We start from the raw sequence: 19942 nt of genomic DNA, 5'->3' as shown, positions 1-19942 counted from the left end.
GATTGTATTATGTATTTATTGTTGCATCATTAGAGAATTTGTATACAGGTATTTGATAATAGCAATTCACAATGTGGTATTCAACATTAATTCATTACTTTTAAAAAGTTGGTACATGTGCTATTATTCAAATTGCAGCGAGTGATTGCGTGAAATTGCACTTTGCCAAAGCCCTGCATGACTTGCAATCGAAAGCTAAAAAGTTAAAAGAGAGCAGAAAAGATCATTCGAGGAAGTTGCTGTAACAACACAATGGTAAGTTTTGTTTTCCCCTTAGAACAGAGAAGAAGTAGGGCCCTTTCAAGGCGTCTCCAACTCTCTAAGAACACACCTCAGCGACAAGCCCCTAACTGAATAATATCTAGATACGTATATAGATTGGATACACACTAAATAAAGGCCTGACAGTGCTTTCATTTATTTATTTTTAAAAGAAGAAGGTTGGAATAGAGAATGGAAACCAGAGCCTTTGTAGTTCAGGCTTCACTGTCACTGCGTTGGGAGGTAAACGCGTCGCTGCTCCGGAGCCTCCCTCTGGGGGCCCCTCTGAGGTCACTGGGCTTTACTTTCGTTTTCCCTTCTCTACGTCGCACAGCTGATCGGTTTAAAACCCCACGAACGGACTCACTGACTCAGTGTAAAGGCAGTGGACAGGACCTGCTGAGCGGTGAGTAACTTAAAGATACACTGGGGCTTCTCGGGTGGCTTCCTGTTTGTTTTTTTCAGCTGCTCCTCCGATCCAGCGCAACTTGATGGCGTTAATGATCACAGTTTAGTAGGATTATTGTGCCGTGTTGCTTCACAGGAGGACGCTGCGGGATGGCAGGTGATTTAGAGCTGCGTGGATACCAGGAGGAAGTGGTAGAAAGGGCTCTTCGGGGAGAAAACACCATCATCTGGCTGCCGACGGGGAGTGGAAAGACCCGTGCTGCGGTGTATGTGGCCAAAAAACACCTGGACAGCACCCCTGGGGCTAAAGTGGTGGTCCTGGTGAACAAGGTACACACACCACACGCAGCAGACGGACTCACTTTCATGAAATATAATAAAAGATTCGCGTTTGGCCCCAAATACAGTGTGTTCTATCTTTAATGTGTATATTGTAGGTTCACCTTGTAGTACAACTTTACACCAAAGAGTTCGAGCCGCACCTGGGACGTGACTACACCCTGGTGCCAGTCAGTGGGGACAGCAAGGAGAAGGACTTCTTCGGGCCCGTGTTGAAGGACTCGGACGTGGTCATCTGCACAGCACAGATCTTGTACAATGCGATGACCAACATGGAGGAGGCCAAACACGTGGAGCTCTCAGGTCAGTGGGAGTGAGCATGGACCCCCGTGGTTATGATGTCGTGGTGACTGCCTGAAATGGTGTAGGCTTTTCTAATTGAGGTTAATTGTACCCATGCAGATATTACTCTACTGATAATCGATGAGTGTCACAACACCCACAAGGAATCCGTCTACAACAAGGTGATGGCGTGTTATGTGGAGAAGAAGCTGAAAAGAGAACTGCCGTTGCCACAGATCTTGGGTCTCACTGCTTCACCGGGTACCGGTGGCGCAAAGGTCCTGGAAAAGGCCGTGGACCATGTACTGGAGGTCTGGTTTTAACTCTTCCCTTTTGGTTTCCACTCCATGTGTCACCAATGTGATACAGCCTTTATGATCCCCCCACAATTCTCATCATCGCCTTCCTCTCCTTCTCAGATTTGTGCAAACCTGGACTCTGCCATAGTTTCAACTAAAAACTATGTGTCCGAGCTGAAGCAGAAGGTACCCAGACCTGTCAAGACGTTTGACATTGTGGAGAAAAGGCTTGTGGTAAACTCCATTTGCTCTTTGCTCTCTAAAATAACTAATATTTCCAATTAAAAACATATGCTATAGTAGACAGAAATGATCCTATCCAATATGATGAGACCTGACCTAGGTAGTCAACGTGAAAGGTGTGATAACCACATAACATTGTATTGACTAGGACCCATTGAGGGATCATCTTAAGTGCATGATGGAGATGATCCATGAATACATGAACATTCCCCCGGACTTCAACCTGAGAGCGTGTGGCACGCAAGAGTACGAGGCAGATGTGGTGATCCTGGAGCAGAACGGTAAAAATCCATTTACCTTTTGTGATGACAAGGAGAACACGTTACTTCTGTTGAGGCCGGTACATCATTTGTCTCAAATGCTTTGGATCAGGAGTCGGACAGAACAACCGACTGCTGGCACAATGTGCTCTCCACCTCAGACAGTACAACGATGCCCTGCTCATCAACGACACCCTGCAGATGATGGATGCTTATCGCTCCCTGGAGGAGTTCTACAAAAACAAGTCGACCAGAGCGATTGACGGAACGGACATCTTCCTGGTGGGACTTTTCGAAGGTAGCAATCGAAAAGCCATTTTTTTGTTATGCATGACCGATGATTAATGTTAAGCTCACAATTCGTATGAATTACTATCACTGTCGTTAAACTCAGAGAACCGCGTTGAGCTGAAGAAACTGGCGAGAGATCCTCGCTATGAGAACCCGAAGATGGCCATGCTCGAGACCACTCTACTAAAACAGTTTGGTCCAAATGTGAAGTCCAAGGGAATCCTCTTCAGTAAAACACGCAAAAGCATCTATTGCCTAAAAGAATGGGTCCTCGGCAATGAAGCCCTGCGGGAAGCCGGCATCAAGGCAGCCATCCTCACCGGGGCGGGAAATGGTATCACTCACATGACGCAGGTGCGGACACACACACCATCCAGAAGCATTAAGTCCCTTTCGATTCAAGCGTAGACCGACGCGTCTCTGCTCTGCCCGACTCAGTGCTTACATGCCTCCCTCGCAGCAAAAGCAGACGGACACGATCCGCGATTTCCGCGACGACAAAGTCAACCTCCTGATCTCCACCAGCGTGGCCGAGGAAGGCCTCGACATCCCCGAATGCAACCTGGTGGTGCGCTACGGGCTGCTGACCAATGAGATTGCGCAGCTGCAGGCCGGCGGACGCGCCAGAGCCAAAGAGAGCCGGTATTCGGTGGTCGCCGATAAAGGGGGAAAGGAGGTGAGGCGGGAGCTCACCAATGAATGTCTGGAGAAGCTGTCTATAGAAGCCATCGCTAGGGTCCAGGAAATGAGCATCCCGGAGTTTCGCACAAAGGTGAGGGCCGTACGACCTTCATCCTGCATTCTACCCCCCCCCCCCCCCCCCCCCCGTGTGGCGTTTCCGCCATCACCGTTTGCTTGTCTTTGTCTCCAGATTACCCAGCTACAAAAGGAGGCAGTTATTTTCAGGAAAATGACGGAGGCGGGCAAAAGAGAGAAGAGAGGTCGCAACAGTGCCGCTAGCGTCCAGCTCTTGTGCCGAAACTGTCTGACGGTCGTGGCCCGCGGCTGCGACATCAAACTGCTCGACGACGTGCACTATGTCAATGTCAATCCCGATTTCAAGTGAGTTGGTACAGGAGTACAAACAAAAAAAAACGTTACAAAATCTCTCATCTGCTCTAACCACGGCTCATCTTTGCTCTCAGGAAACACTACAGAGTCGGTGGGGAAGTGATGATCGGAAAGAGTTTTGAAGACTGGGAGCCCGGGCGGACGATCAATTGCAGCAAGTGCAACCAGGTACAGTGGGTCCCCTGTCAATCAAAGCTCAGCTAAGACTGTCCTGCCTGAGGCAGATGTGCGCAGGGTGTCATGGTTATTCTCCGTTAATTTCACAGGACTGGGGATTCGAGATGAAGTACAAGAAAATTGCCCTTCTGCCTAACGTAGCTATTAAGAAACTGGCCCTGGCCACTCCTCAGGGCATAACGACTGTGAAGAAGTGGAAGGATGTCCCTTTCCCTGTCGAGGACTTCAACTTAGAAGAGTACTGCCAAGACCACTTACCTGACCTGTTTGACTGAGGAGAGCTCTGTGTCACATGTCATCTTTTGCTGGTACCATCATATAACATCATAAGTGCTGTTATACATAAATGTCCTGCTCACGTGCTTGCAGCAGTGAGGCAGCAGTGGGCCGGTCATGCTTGAAAATAGCGTGACAGCTTTGTTTATGCCCCTTTGCATTTTTTTTCTTCGTGTGTACTTCCTCCGCTTCAGGCCAAGTGAAGCACAGAAACAAAGCACACAATGAACTGTGCCGTAACGAGGACCGTAACCATCATGAACTCTCTTTTAGCTTTTTTAAGATGTTTTAATGAGAAACTTAGTATGCATGTAGGTGTGTCTGTGGTATGTGGATATTGTGTATACTGATCATCTCAAATAATGCATGTACTTATTTAAGTGTTTTACATACAAATGCTTTTAAATCATTTTTGTTACGTTTCCCTAATTGTAATTATGGACAATATAAATTTACCGCTATAATTTTAATAAACATTCGTCTTAAATGCCTGAAATGTTTTGTAATGTCTCGTAACCACTAGGTGTCAGTGTTGATTAGCCAATTATGTCATTTTCTCCACTTCAGACATAGAGTAAAAATGCAGTTGAGGAAGAAACTCTTCTTGCACTCATCAAACTTTGCGAATGTATCCTTGAGCGAGACACATGTTCCCTAAAGGGTTTCATGAGAGCAGCTCATTGTGTGGCACTAGCAGATGGTTGGCTATAGCCCGCAGATACATGTATGTGACATCTGGAAGAGAGCAATGCACTAAACTGCCAGAAAAGGGAGTACTTTTACACACTTTTACACATTGGTCCTGATGCAAACATGGCTTATAATATTGTAACTGTGTCTGGATGCGTGTTTAGATGTGTATGATGTAAAAAGATGTCTAAAACAACAATCTATGCAAAAACGTCTTTTTGAAGAGTGGATGAAATATTTTGACACTGCTCCTTCTGCCTCAAGGGATGGATGAAGGGTTGTCTTCTGCCCAGTGCACATAGAGGAACACTTATACCTGACGTATAACTGATCACTGGACACACTGCTTCAAATATATACTGCATGATAACTTGAATACTCAGCTTGAGTTAAGCAATCCCCAAACAACAGTGACGACCAGCTGAAAAAACGCGTCTCTGCTGAAGCTCTTTAATTCCTACTGCTTGTATCAAGCTTCATATCCTGCAGCACAGCTTCGGGTGTACGAGCACTTTCTAAATCAAAGCAGTGGGGAAGGGATTCATTGTATTGGGTAGTTTTGCTGTTGAGCCACAACATCTTTATACGTTTCTCTCGGCAAGACGTGATTAGGTCAACACCGCTGTGTCGGATAAACCGTAATCCTTCCAAATCTGGCAGAGAGCTGGAGTCAGTGGCGCTGCCATGGATGTAATCACGCTACGAAGCGGCTCTGTTAAGGTGTCATGTCTGATTGTCATTCAGGCAGGCGGAGCGGAGCCCTTCAGTGTGTGATTTACTCTGATCAGGCTCGGGCTCTTTAATCAACGCTGATTACTTCCTTTTACCTCCTGGCTCAACACCCCCTGCATCTTAATTGCAATTAGCTCTCTTCTGAAATTAAAGCAGGTCGGAGTAGTCGCGCAAAGGAAGTGTGCGTTGTGTGTATGTGTGTGTGTGTGTGTGTCTGTGTGAAGGCCCATATAGACTCACCTTCATAGAGGGCCTCTTGTCGGTAACACATGACTATTTGTCTACTGTAGCCTACATGTAGTAACACCTAATGAGCACTTCGGGTCCTTTTCTAAATGCCTTGGTTTGGTGAGGGGAAGCATGCCTGAGTTGAGAGAGTGATGTCATGCAGGATCATCTTAAACTGTGGGCACAATATATACAACATTTCCAATATTTCATGCAAAAACACTGTAACTCACTACCAAGCAACAATTTCTATAACCGAGTTATTTGAGGTGAGTTTGTTGTTGTTGTTTGTTGTCGTTTCATTGCAGAGAAGAAATGAATCCCCTGGCTGTTGGCTTACGTGTAATTGACAATCTTTTGCCTAGTTGTTACCTACCTGTACAGGAGACCAGGTGATCAGACGACCTTTGTCGAACTATGCAAAGACTTGTCACAAAAAACAGGATATGGCAGGCAATGATAAACTGCGTTTTCCTGATTCCTTAAATGTACCATGTATTTGTTCAGGTCGTAGTGTAAATCAGAGTGACACATGGACATGCAGATCACACACACACTGAGGTTTCTTGTTGCGTTGAACATGGCAAAGCTGCTCTAGTCTGAAAGTCTAGGCTAAATTCAGCAGAAAAGTCAGCAACGGCATAAGAAGTGTGCAGCTCCGCAGGCGGTGGACCTAACAGTAGACACAGCGGAAACATGTTGACAACACAAACCCACTGGTGGTGTTTGGATCCAATGAGATCTGCCTGTTCCTGTGGAAGCTTTCAAGGATCTTGAAATCTTTGTTGGAGGTTTCGCAGGTATTTGGTGTCTGGTCATTTTTGTCGAACATAAATAGCAATTGCTAATTGTGAAAAAATGTCCTTCAAATTATTAATTCAAGCCCTAGAACATACTTTGTAAGAAGCAGTCGCATTAGGGAACTTAAAAAAAAAAGTTGGTGTCTGAAGTGGTGAAATTAGTTCCCTCCTGAAAAAGCGAATGACAAGTTCTGTGGATTGTCTTGATTAACGAATCATGATTTCAGGAAAGAGATATTGCTGTTTTCAGGGTTTTTTGGAGCGCAACACAAGCCAAGTGCACGTAGTCCCATTGTATTCGCCAGAAGGCAGACCACTTTACGGCTGATATCTTCCAAACTAGCCGAAATCCCACCACAACCCCCTAGATTGATAAGTAGCAGCGTACTGGAAAAGTGTATTTTTGGATCCCTCCACCTCCAGTTCTACGTCCATAAAGTACTGTTGAAATACGTACCCTGAGTAGTCTGTGCATGACACTGACATAAGACAACATTTAGAGAAGCTACACGGTCAATTTCCTGGCTGTCGACAGAAATCCCACCTGTTCGGCCAGTGTTGCACATGAAGGGAGACACGCTGTCGTCAGCTGCACAGTTGCTTCCTGCCTGTGCAGTCCACCCCCCCCCCCCCCCCTCTCTCTCTCTCTCTCTCTCCAGGACACAGATGGAGACAAGGACAGCCACAGATATCTCCCACAGATACAGTGGGCCAGGGACCAGGGTGGGCATTTCCCAGGAGACCCAGCTGTTTGTTGGCCAGCTGCTTGTGTTGTCAGAGAGCTTGCTGTGTTGCTTGTCGGCCCCCTTGTCGCCTGTTAGGACGTCGCAGTCTCTATTCTCACGGCGACAGCAGTGGTCCCGGCTGTTCTCAGCGACAGGGTTGATTGTGACGTCACGCTCTATGTCACCTGCGCGTATTTGTAGCTCAGAGCGGTCTTCAAGATGGCGCCCAGCTGGTGTGTGTAATTACTACTCTCTGTTTGTAGTAATGTGATTTGTGGGAATTTTGGTGTATGTCTCTGAGACCTCTGTGGTTAATCGACCTGTTTTGGGGGGCCGATGTGTCTTTACCTTACACAACACAATCCCTTCTTCGTGTAAGTCTCACGGTTGCTTCCTTTTAAACCGCCCCAGATGCTTGAAAACAACATAAAAGCAGTGATGGTGCGTAAAGGGTGCGTCAGATGTATATTGTAAGTGTGCGTCCATGTGCATAGCTGTGTGTGTCTGTCCTCCCTCCTCTGTCTTGGTCATTGACTGCGGTTTGTGTCGCTCTAATCCCTGTTATTAATCCATGTTGAGTCATTCAGGCTGGAGGGGATTATTGTGGACTCGTACGGCAGCCCACACTTTTTCATTTACTCTTCTCTACACCGATGACACATTTGATGTGTGACGGTTAACTGAATAGATTCAACTAAATCAGCAAAAAAACACGGAAACATCGACAGTTATGTGTTGTTAGCTGTGACTGGATGAGTTCCTACTGTAAATGTGCACATAGTTATCTATTAGTTGTCTATTATGCTGTGAAAACATCACCAGTCTGATGCAACTTAGACATACTGGGGCTGTTATTTCCTAGAAATTACACTATTGTGTAAAAGTCATAAAAAAAGAATACTTAAGCAGCCTGAAATGGTCTGAAAGAAAGCTGGAATATTATTAAAAGAAAACAATAGGGAAGAATTGTAAAAGGGAGAATAAGGAGAGCTGTGAATACTTCAGAGTGTATGAAGTGGAAGGTTGAATTAGAGGAGGAAGTGCAGTATATGTCCTGAAGGGGGGATATTTCTGTATGCATGCATTCATCATCTGTAACCTTGTCCTGTAACCAGGACACTCAGAAATCGGATGTAAACAGCAAGAGACAGCAAGGGTCTCAGAGGGCCAGTTGATAAGCAGCGTCACAAACCCTAAGCAGCCCAGTCAATATAGAAAAAGCCTTGTTCTGAGCTGGAGGCAGAGACGAGTCGAAGCTCATACGCCATAGGAAGATTTCCACAGGTTTATGAGACTTTGGCACTGGGAGGTATCAATGTTAATGTCCACATTGATTCCCTGTAGATGGAGAATAAGAGATTACCAGAGTAGCTGTTAAAAAGGGCATCAATAGAGGGTCAAGAAAGAATAACTGGAGGTGTTTGCATTAGTGTGGAGATGATCCTGAATAAAAGGACATCCGGAAGATTAATCGCCATCATTTCTAAAAAGCGTCAAGTTACAAAATGTAGCGTTGGAAAATGTATTCATATTCCTTCTCCTCCAGGCAACTGTCGACTGAAATTTTTAACCAGGTGCATCAAATGTTCTTTTGTCATTGGTGGTCATCATCGCCCTCATCGTCGTCACCGACAACACAAAAAACAGCAGCAGCAGCAGCAGCGAAATAACAACTGGAGTCTTCGGTCACTGTGGGAGAGCTGCAGGTCATGGGGCTGCAGCTTTGCCTAATAGAGGCACTACATTAACTGGTTGCGAGTTTTGACAGATCCAATTAGAATGAGCTCCATACGTCTGCCACTGCACCCGAGGCAGCCCTCACACACAGGCGCCTCCATGGTCGCATCCAGCTCATCCCCAGGTGGAATATCCTCTCAGGTTCTCCTTGGCTGCAGCGCGAGGAGATGCGACGGCAAGCTGTTCAATCTTTGTTTCTGTTGTTTTTCTTGTTTTTTTTTTTTATCTAATCATATACTGAACAAAGTTCATTACTCAAAAATCATGTTCCCCCCCCCCCCCCCAACCCCCTCCCACAAACCCTCTTTCCATCCCTCAAAATGTCTATTCTCGTCCTTGGTGAAGCTACTTTTCTTTCGTCCATCATGTCCAAATGAATGGTTTTGTGTCTAAGGGGAAAAGGGAGTCATGCTTCACAAGACGGAGCACAGCGAAACATCGGACTGGAGAGGAACAGGCTCGTTTTTGCAAAATCTATTATTTTGTTCTCATCTGAGGCCCCACTTTCTTTGTGTGCCCCTCACTCTCCCTCGAGCCGCACTCCTCCCTCTCAATTCTTCCTGAGAAACAACGCACTTGTCAATCTCTTCCCTTTCAATAGCTAATGGTCTATCTATCTCCCTCTGCCCAACAGCCAAGCCAATTATTGTGATCAAGCTGTTGAAAGTCATTTTCAGTCGCAGTGGGAGGACAGTAGCAGACTGACAGCGTTGACTCACTGTGGCCATTGTTAAAGCGGGGGACAACACTGAATAAACTACGGTAAAATACCCCAAATGGATCCAGAAGTAATTTCATATCTGGACCGTTGAATTGCTGTTTTGTGTGCATCATTTCCCAGTTAGTCCTCCTCTGTCACACAAGGTGCAAACCTGTGACTGTGGCTTGGATCAAAAATGACGAGTCAGCGTGAGTACTCGAGAAGGACACAAAATAAATGACTATGGTGTTTTCCTGTAGGTGCTCACGCACAGAGGGATGAGAAGAGGATGGGGGGGAAATGCTTAGAATATTCTCTGTTTATAACGAGCGTCAGCATTACGCACTACGGCCTGTAGAACTGTTCGCCCCGTCTGCTAATCAGAAGGTCAGAGGTCACGATGGGACCAGACGGTCACTAAATGCACCCACTGAGTGAAAATTCGCACATTTCTGGAAAAAAGGTATTTCAGAGAGAAGCAGGCCGAAGGTTTACAATATGCTGTTTGAAGGGTACATCCAGGATGTCAAACTGATTCAGGCAGCAGAAAAATGCGGCCGAGCACTGTGTGACTGAAATCCCATATTGCAAGATGTAAAGGAGTATTTGACTTGCTCAAAATTAAACCTGGGAGAAAATGTAAATGTGTCACAAACGCAGGGAAAGATGACGATTTGTCCAAACGATGTTGAATGAGAATGGTGGGGGGGGCGGGGGTTGTGCTGATGGGAGCTGTGATGGCGGCCTTTGATGTGCTCCCGTTGTCTTGTGGAGCTGCAGGAAATTGAAAGCCAAGATCAGTGGAGTGAGAGCGAGGGAGAGAAGGGGTGGAGGACGCGCAGCACGACGGGGTTTTCTGGGACACGACAGACGGAAATGAAGCGACCCTGCGTGACCTGCAGGGCTCTCGCTCTGAGAATGTGAGGGACATACGGGACGTGCTCATCGAGAGATGTTGTTTTAGAAAACACAAGATCAAAGAAGCGATTTCTTTGATAGCTTTTTTTTTTTTTTACTCACTAAGAGAAGGTTTAATAATTCTGAAGCCCACGCTGCCTCTTAGCACTCCATCTAAAGCTTTTATATTCAAATTCAGAGAAAGCACTAAACCTTTGGAGAATTACACAAAAACACACCTGCTTGGCCGTTAAATACAAGTTGTCCCTCGATGGTTAAGAGTTAACGTTTTAATGGATGCAGTATTTGATATATCTTCTGTGGCTTGAAGTAGAGTACAAAGCTTTCTTTCTCTGTCATTCTCCTCAACACTGCAAGTGCCTTTTCTGTACCTGTCAATGAACACACACTTTCCAATATTTCTTCTTGAGCTGATGAAATGTAATGACAGCACCAACTGGCTGTTTGAGGTTGGGGAGTAAAAAGAGGTTTTATAGCAAGCTTGATAAATCCATTTCTCCCCTTTTGTGAGTCTGTTTCATGTTTTTTGTAAATATATTTCAGTATTTCAACCATATTCCATGGGTTTGTCCATTCGATGCTTTAAATACAAGCCCAAAATCGGTCCTCTCGTTTTTATAGGTTGTATGTTCATAACCATGTTTTTGACTGAATTATACATATATTTCTATCCTAACAAATATGACTGCTTCTCCTGATAAGATGCTTAGATTATTATTTCCAGTGCGATGGCAAGTCTCTACAACAATGGGACCAATTGCGTCTAATTGTATGTCACATAGCTTCTCCCATGTGAGTCTTGACTGTTGAGATGATGAAGAGCAAGATGAATACAGAGGACAAAGGAAGGTAGTTCATTGAATCAGAATATGGAAGCGCTGTTCATTTCCCACTATTCTACTCGGGGGAGAGAATGAGGTGGGAAGCGTGATGTGCAACAGGTCTGACCAAGGAAAGTGGGTTTGCTCTGGCGGGAAATGGCTATTTACGTAGCTGAATTTGGAGTGGGCCTCTCTGACATTTTTCTAGCCCTGCAGGCAAGAGTAACCTTCAGCAGAAAACAGAACGATTAAAGAACCGGGGGGGGGGGAGCAGAGCAAGGGGTGGGGCAAGAAGCAGGTGAAGTGATTGCAGGGGAGAGCTGAAAATGATTGGAAACTGAGTTTTGGAGAAGAAAGGGAGTGAAATAAAGAAATATGATTCGGCGGCCATGCAGAGCTGTGAGGGGAGAATCTGCCGTACACAGATTTGACAACATCTGATCGACACAAAACATGTTTCAGCATTTCCGTAACCGCCTTACACAATGTTGCCCCTCTTGCTACAAAACCAGCCAAATCAGTCAGCCTTGAAGCATCTGAGCTGATGTGACATGACGGAGAAATTATGCATGTATAAATCGAAATGGCCACAACAGTGCAAGTTAATATCTTCTTCATTCTGAATAGATTTGACATCATAATGTGCATCGAAGTGTCCAACCAGGTATCCCCATCCATTTATTTTATTACACTGCGTTACCTTGACTCTAAATCGCAAACGCAGTCAAAGTTTGTGTTTCTGTGGGACAAAGTAAAAAGAAAAGAAAGAAACAGCCAGACTGTATTTTATGAGTCATTCTGAATCTTTCTCTCTCTCTCAGAGATATCTCCTGATATACTTGTGAATAACCTTGTTTCCTCATAAAAATGTTACACCGTTGCTGGGATGATTTATCAGGTGATCATCACACAGGAGAACTTGTGAGGGGAAAAAAAATGATTTCCATGTGCCATGTAGTCAAAGAAGGGCCGATTATATCAGTAGATTCAGCTAATTGACTGTGATTATGAGCAGCCTCATTTCCTACAAATGACTCCTATGCTGAGGCCCAACTGCTGGAATACATCATTTTTCTTCTATGTCCTTCTTTCAAAGCATAACAATGTCCCCATTATGAGACACTTGGTTAAGGCGCAAATGTATTCAACTAATCTTTGCATTTTCGTTCCTATTAATGTGTCCCACGTCTCTGCTGTGTAATTAAGTGAATCTTTGGGTTCATGAGCTTTGACCGTTTCATTACTTTTGAATGGACCGAGATGTGCTGATATGTGTGGAAGTGAGATATTAATAAGACCACCATTACTCACATGTTTATTAATTTTATTCTACCGTTCACTATACTTTTCCGCCCGTATCCTTTTGAGGTTGTACAGGGATGGAAATATTTTTTAGCTTTGGCTTATTTACAGCCCTATAACCAGACTGGTGAAACATGAAATATCAAGAATAACCATTTACTGTTTTACTGAAATAAATATAAACGTATCGATACTGCTGAAATCAACCACAGACTGGATCAGCGAGACAATCATTTCATGGTATATTGTTCCAAATGGGACTTCCAAAAACTTCTACAACCACCGAATCTCTCTTTCTCTCGGTGCAAAGCAGAGGAGACGCGAAGAAGGGTCCTGAACGTCACTTTGACGATAAATTTAGCCAATTCAGCTGATACCCGGTAGGCAATCATCTATAAGGTTCAAGAGTAAAAAGTATCTACAAAGAGAAGAGTTTTCTCTGGACTCTTTGCCAACACCCCGAAGATGAGGCCTGCATTCAAACAGTTTATGCCTTTGTACTATATTTATAGAGGTTGCAGATAGAAATGTACACACATAAACTACAAATGCCAGGGGGGTGGGCAATTCTATTCATTAATATGTATGGCTTTTTCTTTTTTGATGGCGTGTAGTGATGGTGTGTAAGTTGTGAGAATTCCGCCTCTTATCGAGTCACCAGCAGCGCTGGGAGGTAAAGGGCTAAGTTATAAATCACACAAGGCAGGTGGGCTACCGAGGGTGCTGGTAGCGTATGACTGCCGTTACTCTCCTGCACTGCCTTGAGGTTGTAATTTAATTCTCTAAAATGAAAATCTATGTGATTTAACACATTCCAGGTTCGGAGTGTTGCAATATGGCAGTGTTGTCAATAACTGTGGTATTTAAATGATAGTGTTGTGTAAATAATTCAGAGCATCTTAACTTTTTACTGTTTATTTTACTGACAGGTTTATTTGTTATTATGAATCATTTTAATGAATACTGTAAGAAAACGTCTAATAATTTAAATCACAGTGGGACCCTTGCGTGACGTGTATTGTAATGTGCAATGACCTTTTCATCTTCTGATATGTAATCAATTGTCTTCGATTACACTGACTGATGTCTTTGAAGAAAAGTCCCTGTCACAGATACATATTGGGATATTTCCAGAATATTGACAGAACCATAAAAATAATATTGAGAATAAACATTTTCTTCAATACATGATATCACGAACAGTTCATTGTATTAAAACCACAACTAGATGATAATACATTTATGTGTAATTATTCATATTGGAAGTCTAGCATGTTAGTTTGTGATTGGGCTCAATATATATATATATATTACCATTTTAACTAATAATATAGGCATATACGTACATTTATTCATCATGCCGCGCAGCCTCCCACTTCCTACCCCCCTCTGCATCTTCAGACGTATTTCTTCATTTGGTAAATGTCAGTCACATGAGTCTGTTCTACCTGCAGACGTCTACAGAATTGATCGAGCTGGACAACCCTGGTCCGGCTGACGCTGTCTGCGATGCAGAGAATTAAGAAACCTCTGCTCCAGAAAGTCGATAAATACAGTACCTGGGGAAAGTCTGTTTGTTTTGATGTATCTTGGCTTGTTGTCCTCTTACCCATCAGTCCGTGCTGGCCTCATTTGTACCAACCTTTTTTTTTGTTCATTAGTGCCTCAGTGGCCAGCAAACATCATGTGCCCATCTAGTAAAAAACCAAGGCCAAAGGCCAGTGAGGATGAGCGGGTTGGCAGCGCGCCCGTACCCTGCAGTGAGAGCGTGCATGTAGCCGTGGTTGCAATGGCTTCAGGGATTTACGCGGCCTCCAGTCTTTCTATGGCGGTGACGCGTTAAATGCACGAGTTACTTCACAAGGAGCTCAGTGTCTTTACGACGCAGCCAGGTATGCTGCACATTGAAGTTTATACGAAACTGAAATATTACTCCTGAGGAATGGCTTCACTGAGAAGATACAGGATTAAAAACGTGTATGAAAAAAAGCTTCACAGCTGTGTGTTGCCATTCAGTGAAGGCATTTAAATTGTTCCATTCAGAAGGGGACAAATGCACTAAAGAAAGCACACAACACGATGTGAAGTTACAACACATTGGACTTTAGCTTTACGGCTTAATCTGATTATAACAAGTTCTGTAACTTGAACAAATCTTTTTGAAGACGCTTTTGTTTTTTGCTCCTTACAGACTGCGCTCACTCTTGTCCTTCAAAGGCTGCATTTCAAGATGTTCTTTTGTTGTTGTTTAAGTGCGTGTTGGATGGGAACCGCTTGCCACTTTGGTTGCTGTGGAAACCAGGTTGACGCGCGGACAGGTTGTTGAGAACAAGTGGGAGTTTAAGAGGCTATAGAGGTCTGCCAACACAAGTGGATTTTACTGTACACTTCTACAGTCCTAGTGATCATTAATCGACCAGAAGAGAAAAAATATGCTTTTGCCTCCAGATACAGAAACCACAAAAAAAGCACAAGTCAAAACAAAAAAAATGGAATGAAAACAAATCAAATTTTTACTTATCGGAATAGTAGATTTATTCTGATGAAAAGAAACAATGGGCTTTTGTCATTCACATAATTTAAGTTGTATTGTAATATGGAACTTTCTATCAATATTTTGTCATTGGAATTTGAATTGGAGGGTTGGCTGATGTGGTTCTGGTGAATATGAGAGTATGTATGTATTACTGTATATGTCCTCTGTTTGAATAGTTTAAAAACCCAAGAGTAAAATGGTTATTTGCTGGACTTTTCTTACAACGTAGCTCAAAGAATAGTTGGTACATGACCCCAAATGCCATTAAATGTGTTCTTTCGTGGTTGCTGCCGCATTACGCAACAAGGCTTTGAGTAATATTGTATCTATTGCATGTGTGGGGTCCTTTCCTGTTTCATTCTGTAGTTTTGTGTTGTCCCTGGTTTGAAGGACGTGAAGTCTCTTCCTGCCCTGCTGTATTTTCCCCTGTGAGTTTGATTGTCTTCCGTGTCCCTGATTTTTTGCTCCTGTGTCCAATCACCTGCACCGGAGCACCCAGTTCATTCAAACCAGGTGTGTCAGTTGTCTCAGATTGTCGGTGAGTTTGCGTTTCATCTCTGTGTCTGCATTGTCCTTCCTACTTTAAATAAAGATCTTTCATTTTTGGAAGTGGGCGCCTGAGTCCTCCCTGTCTCCTGGACTCTGGACTTACTGTGACACATAGAGGTAACAGTTGAAGCAGATTTCTACTACCTTTTACTTTGAATGAGGCGTTTGCTAGCGTCAGTTACTCAGGCCTAAAGTACATCGGGGATATTTGGAAAGACTTCATCTAACACTTACTGACAACGCAATTAAAAAATGTAAAATTGGCATAATTTCAAACATTAGTTTTTAGGATTACTTCTATAAATTTGAGATGAATGATTTAAGACCACTCAAAAAAGGTCACACTTCCCCTTAACTACTAAAAGCAATCTATAATCAGCACTGTCAGCACTTAAAGGGCAAGTTGTACCATCACTGCGATTGGAAACCGCTTGTGAGGCAGGTGCATGCTGGTTTGATGAGGTGCAGAGTTTGGACAGTGACCAGTCAGATACCTCTCAGGCTCTGAATCTGTCTCCTGCCCTTTAGCCATTACCGGTTTGCAGGCGCGGAGGACAACGCGCTGCTTGGGAAACTAGGTAAATCGGTTAAACCAGAGAGAAAAGATCCATGCATCTGCCATGTTACCCTTTTCAAAAGGCTGAAAGAAATCTGCATTGAGAATCGAAGGCATTTCAGGCGTCTTATTCAGAGGTGCAAACGTCTGGTGTGCGATGGTGTTGTCTTTCATTCACCGTGGTCCCCGTGTTCTTGACTCTGGGTTATTTTTACAGCCGCTGCTTGTACAAGTGCCAGCGCATTTGCATCAAGAGGGACGTATGCATCGAGTGCTCAGAATACTCCGAAGTTGAGTATCCATCCCCTCACTGGTAACAACCTGATCTTTGCTTTCAGTCTGTCGAGCTACTAAAGGCCCGAGCACAATATCATCAGGGCAAGTAGTCTTTTAATCTCTTCAGATTAAAATCTGTTTAAAAAAATATATATAATTTAATGGAATGCATTATGTAAAAGAGGGGCATTAAACTGGTGGGCATTTACATTGCCTTACTGACTAAAACCGACCATCTGAACTGATTTTCTGGGGTGACTTGTTCTTGTTGTGGAAAACAGCTCGTAGACTTTACACTGCCGTTCACGTGGATTCTGCCAATAACATTCTCTATGAGGACAGATCAGCACAACACTACCATACAGGCTTTAATGTTTCGCCGCCAATTATTATTGACCGTCTGTGAGGTGCTGCTATATGAATGTGTAATTAAGAAACACAGTTAATTAATGGATTCTGTATTCTTATCTGTATTCTTAAATTAGAAATAATGGAACACTCTCTAAATCCCCCAGTTTGTCTTTTATTTGTGCAAATGTAATTCGAGCCATGTTTCATTAGTGAGACACAGTGACTAATTATAAATAAAAAAGAGTGAAGAAAAAGCGTGGCTTGGGAAACAAAATAAACGCGTTCTGTCATTTTGTATATGGTGTTTTTTTGTTTGACACACCTGTTATTGTTAATTAGCCCACGGACTAAGTGTTAAGAATAATTCATTCTGTTGGGTCGCACAAAGCTGTGTATTCATCCGGTGTATTTCAAAATAAAACTCCCCTGGAGTAATGCTATTTGCGGCCGAAGAGAAGTCGAAAATGAGAAGTCGAAAAGTGTTGTCATTTGTATTAAAACAAACTAGTCGATTTAAATTAACAACTGTGCCATGACAGGAAAATAACACATCCACGCCTATTTCGACACTTCCGCCCAGATTTGTTTAACTACGTGTGTCTTGATGAAAACCGCTGCCCCGGACAGCGTACTGCGGTCATGTGGACCGCATTTCAAAATAAAATGCGCCTCTATGTAAGGTATTACGGTAAATGGGTCTGTACAGCCAAAAAGGCACTGAACATCATTTGAAGTGTCTTTTTTCAATATTTGAACTCTCTTTAAATGAACTCTCTTTAAATGTCTTTAAATTAGATAGCAGCTGGGTAACACTCTTTTGACACTTGATCCTATTACATGTTGGCCTCCTCTATTAACATGTAAAGTTACGTAAAATATTACTGTGTACTTTTTGAGATACTTGAAGGTAAAGTTAGTAAAATTGCCATTATATTCGTCTTTTTTAAATTTTTGAACTGTCTTTAAATTAGATAGAAGCCGGGTAACACTCTTCTGAAACTTGATCCTATTTCACCTCGACCTCCTCTATCAATATGTAAAGTTACATAAAATATTACTGTGTAGTTTTTGAGATAACTGAAGGTAAAGTTAGTAATATTGCCATTATATTCGTCTTTTTCTCAATCTTTGAATTCTCTTTAAATTAGATAGAAGCCGGGTAACACTCTTCTGACACTTGGTCCTGGTTCATGTTGACCTCCCCTATCATCATGTACATTTACATAAAATATTACTGTGTACTTTTTGAGATAACTGAAGATAAAGTTAGTAATATTGCCATTATATTCGTCTTTTCTCTATCTTTGAACTATCTTTAAATTAGATAGAAACCGGGTAACACTCTTCTGACACTTGGTCCTGGTTCACGTTGGCCTCCTCTATTAACATGTAAAGTTACATAAAATATTACTGTGTACTTTTTGAGATAACTGAAGGTAAAGTTAGTACTTTTGCCATTATATTCGTCTTTTCTATATATGTGAACTGTCTTTAAATCAGATCGAAGCCGGGTAACACTCTTCTGACACTTGGTCCTGGTTCATGTTGACCTCCCCTATCATCATGTACATTTACATAAAATATTACTGTGTACTTTTTGAGATAACTGAAGATAAAGTTAGTAATATTGCCATTATATTTGTCTTTTCTCTATCTTTGAACTATCTTTAAATTAGATAGAAACCGGGTAACACTCTTCTGACACTTGGTCCTGGTTCACGTTGGCCTCCTCTATTAACATGTAAAGTTACATAAAATATTACTGTGTACTTTTTGAGATAACTGAAGGTAAAGTTAGTACTTTTGCCATTATATTCGTCTTTTCTATATATGTGAACTGTCTTTAAATCAGATCGAAGCCGGGTAACACTCTTCTGACACTTGGTCCTGGTTCATGTTGACCTCCCCTATCATCATGTACATTTACATAAAATATTACTGTGTACTTTTTGAGATAACTGAAGATAAAGTTAGTAATATTGCCATTATATTCGTCTTTTCTCTATCTTTGAACTATCTTTAAATCAGATAGAAGACGGGTAACACTCTTTTGACACTTGATCCTATTACACGTTGGCCTCCTCTATTAACATGTAAAGTTACATAAAATAGTACTGTGTACTTTTTGAGATAATTGAAGGCAAAGTTAGTAATTTTGCCATTATATTCGTCTTTCTTTCATTCTTTGAACTGTCTTTAAATTAGATAGCAGCTGGGTAACACTCTTTTGACACTTGGTCCTATTTAAATCTGACCTCCTCTATTAACTTGTACATTTACATGAAATATTACTGTGTACTTTTTGAGATACTTGAAGGTAAAGTTAGTAATATTGCCATTATATTCGTCTTTTTCTCAATCTTTGAACTATCTTTTAATCAGATAGCAGCCGGGTAACACTCTTTTGACACTTGATCCTATTTCACGTTGGCCTCCTCTATTAACATGTAAAGTTACATAAAATATTACTGTGTACTTTTTGAGATAACTGAAGGTAAAGTTAGTACTTTTGCCATTATATTCGTCTTTTCTATATATGTGAACTGTCTTTAAATCAGATCGAAGCCGGGTAACACTCTTCTGACACTTGGTCCTGGTTCATGTTGACCTCCCCTATCATCATGTACATTTACATAAAATATTACTGTGTACTTTTTGAGATAACTGAAGATAAAGTTAGTAATATTGCCATTATATTCGTCTTTTCTCTATCTTTGAACTATCTTTAAATCAGATAGAAGACGGGTAACACTCTTTTGACACTTGATCCTATTACACGTTGGCCTCCTCTATTAACATGTAAAGTTACATAAAATAGTACTGTGTACTTTTTGAGATAATTGAAGGCAAAGTTAGTAATTTTGCCATTATATTCGTCTTTCTTTCATTCTTTGAACTGTCTTTAAATTAGATAGCAGCTGGGTAACACTCTTTTGACACTTGGTCCTATTTAAATCTGACCTCCTCTATTAACTTGTACATTTACATGAAATATTACTGTGTACTTTTTGAGATACTTGAAGGTAAAGTTAGTAATATTGCCATTATATTCGTCTTTTTCTCAATCTTTGAACTATCTTTTAATCAGATAGCAGCCGGGTAACACTCTTTTGA

General features: G+C 42.4%; 1 protein-coding gene across 1 annotated transcript; it reads left to right on the top strand.

Moving 5' to 3' along the window:
- The first annotated feature begins 550 nt into the window (after positions 1-550).
- Positions 551-4699, top strand: dhx58 (DEXH (Asp-Glu-X-His) box polypeptide 58). Its single transcript, XM_037477306.2, has 12 exons — positions 551-667; positions 806-999; positions 1107-1311; positions 1411-1601; positions 1710-1823; positions 1981-2113; positions 2205-2390; positions 2487-2737; positions 2844-3155; positions 3255-3445; positions 3529-3622; positions 3721-4699. Exons 2-12 carry the CDS (start codon positions 820-822, stop codon positions 3904-3906), a joined length of 2043 nt encoding a protein of 680 aa, XP_037333203.2. The 5' UTR covers positions 551-667; positions 806-819; the 3' UTR covers positions 3907-4699.
- The last annotated feature ends 15243 nt before the right edge of the window (positions 4700-19942 follow it).

Source organism: Pungitius pungitius, chromosome 12 (assembly GCF_949316345.1).
Source record: "Pungitius pungitius chromosome 12, fPunPun2.1, whole genome shotgun sequence".
Taxonomy (NCBI): Eukaryota; Metazoa; Chordata; class Actinopteri; order Perciformes; family Gasterosteidae; genus Pungitius; species Pungitius pungitius.
Note: the sequence above shows the minus strand (reverse complement) of the source record. Positions and strands in the feature narration are given on the sequence as shown.

Bases quoted from the DNA above. Each gene is read 5' to 3' on its own strand.
- dhx58 (XM_037477306.2), top strand. From the start codon at position 820: ATGGCAGGTGATTTAGAGCTGCGTGGATACCAGGAGGAAGTGGTAGAA. The intron at 1,824-1,980 runs GTAAACTCCATT...TGTATTGACTAG, and splicing joins TTGTGGAGAAAAGGCTTGTG to GACCCATTGAGGGATCATCT. The intron at 2,738-2,843 runs GTGCGGACACAC...CCTCCCTCGCAG, and splicing joins GTATCACTCACATGACGCAG to CAAAAGCAGACGGACACGAT.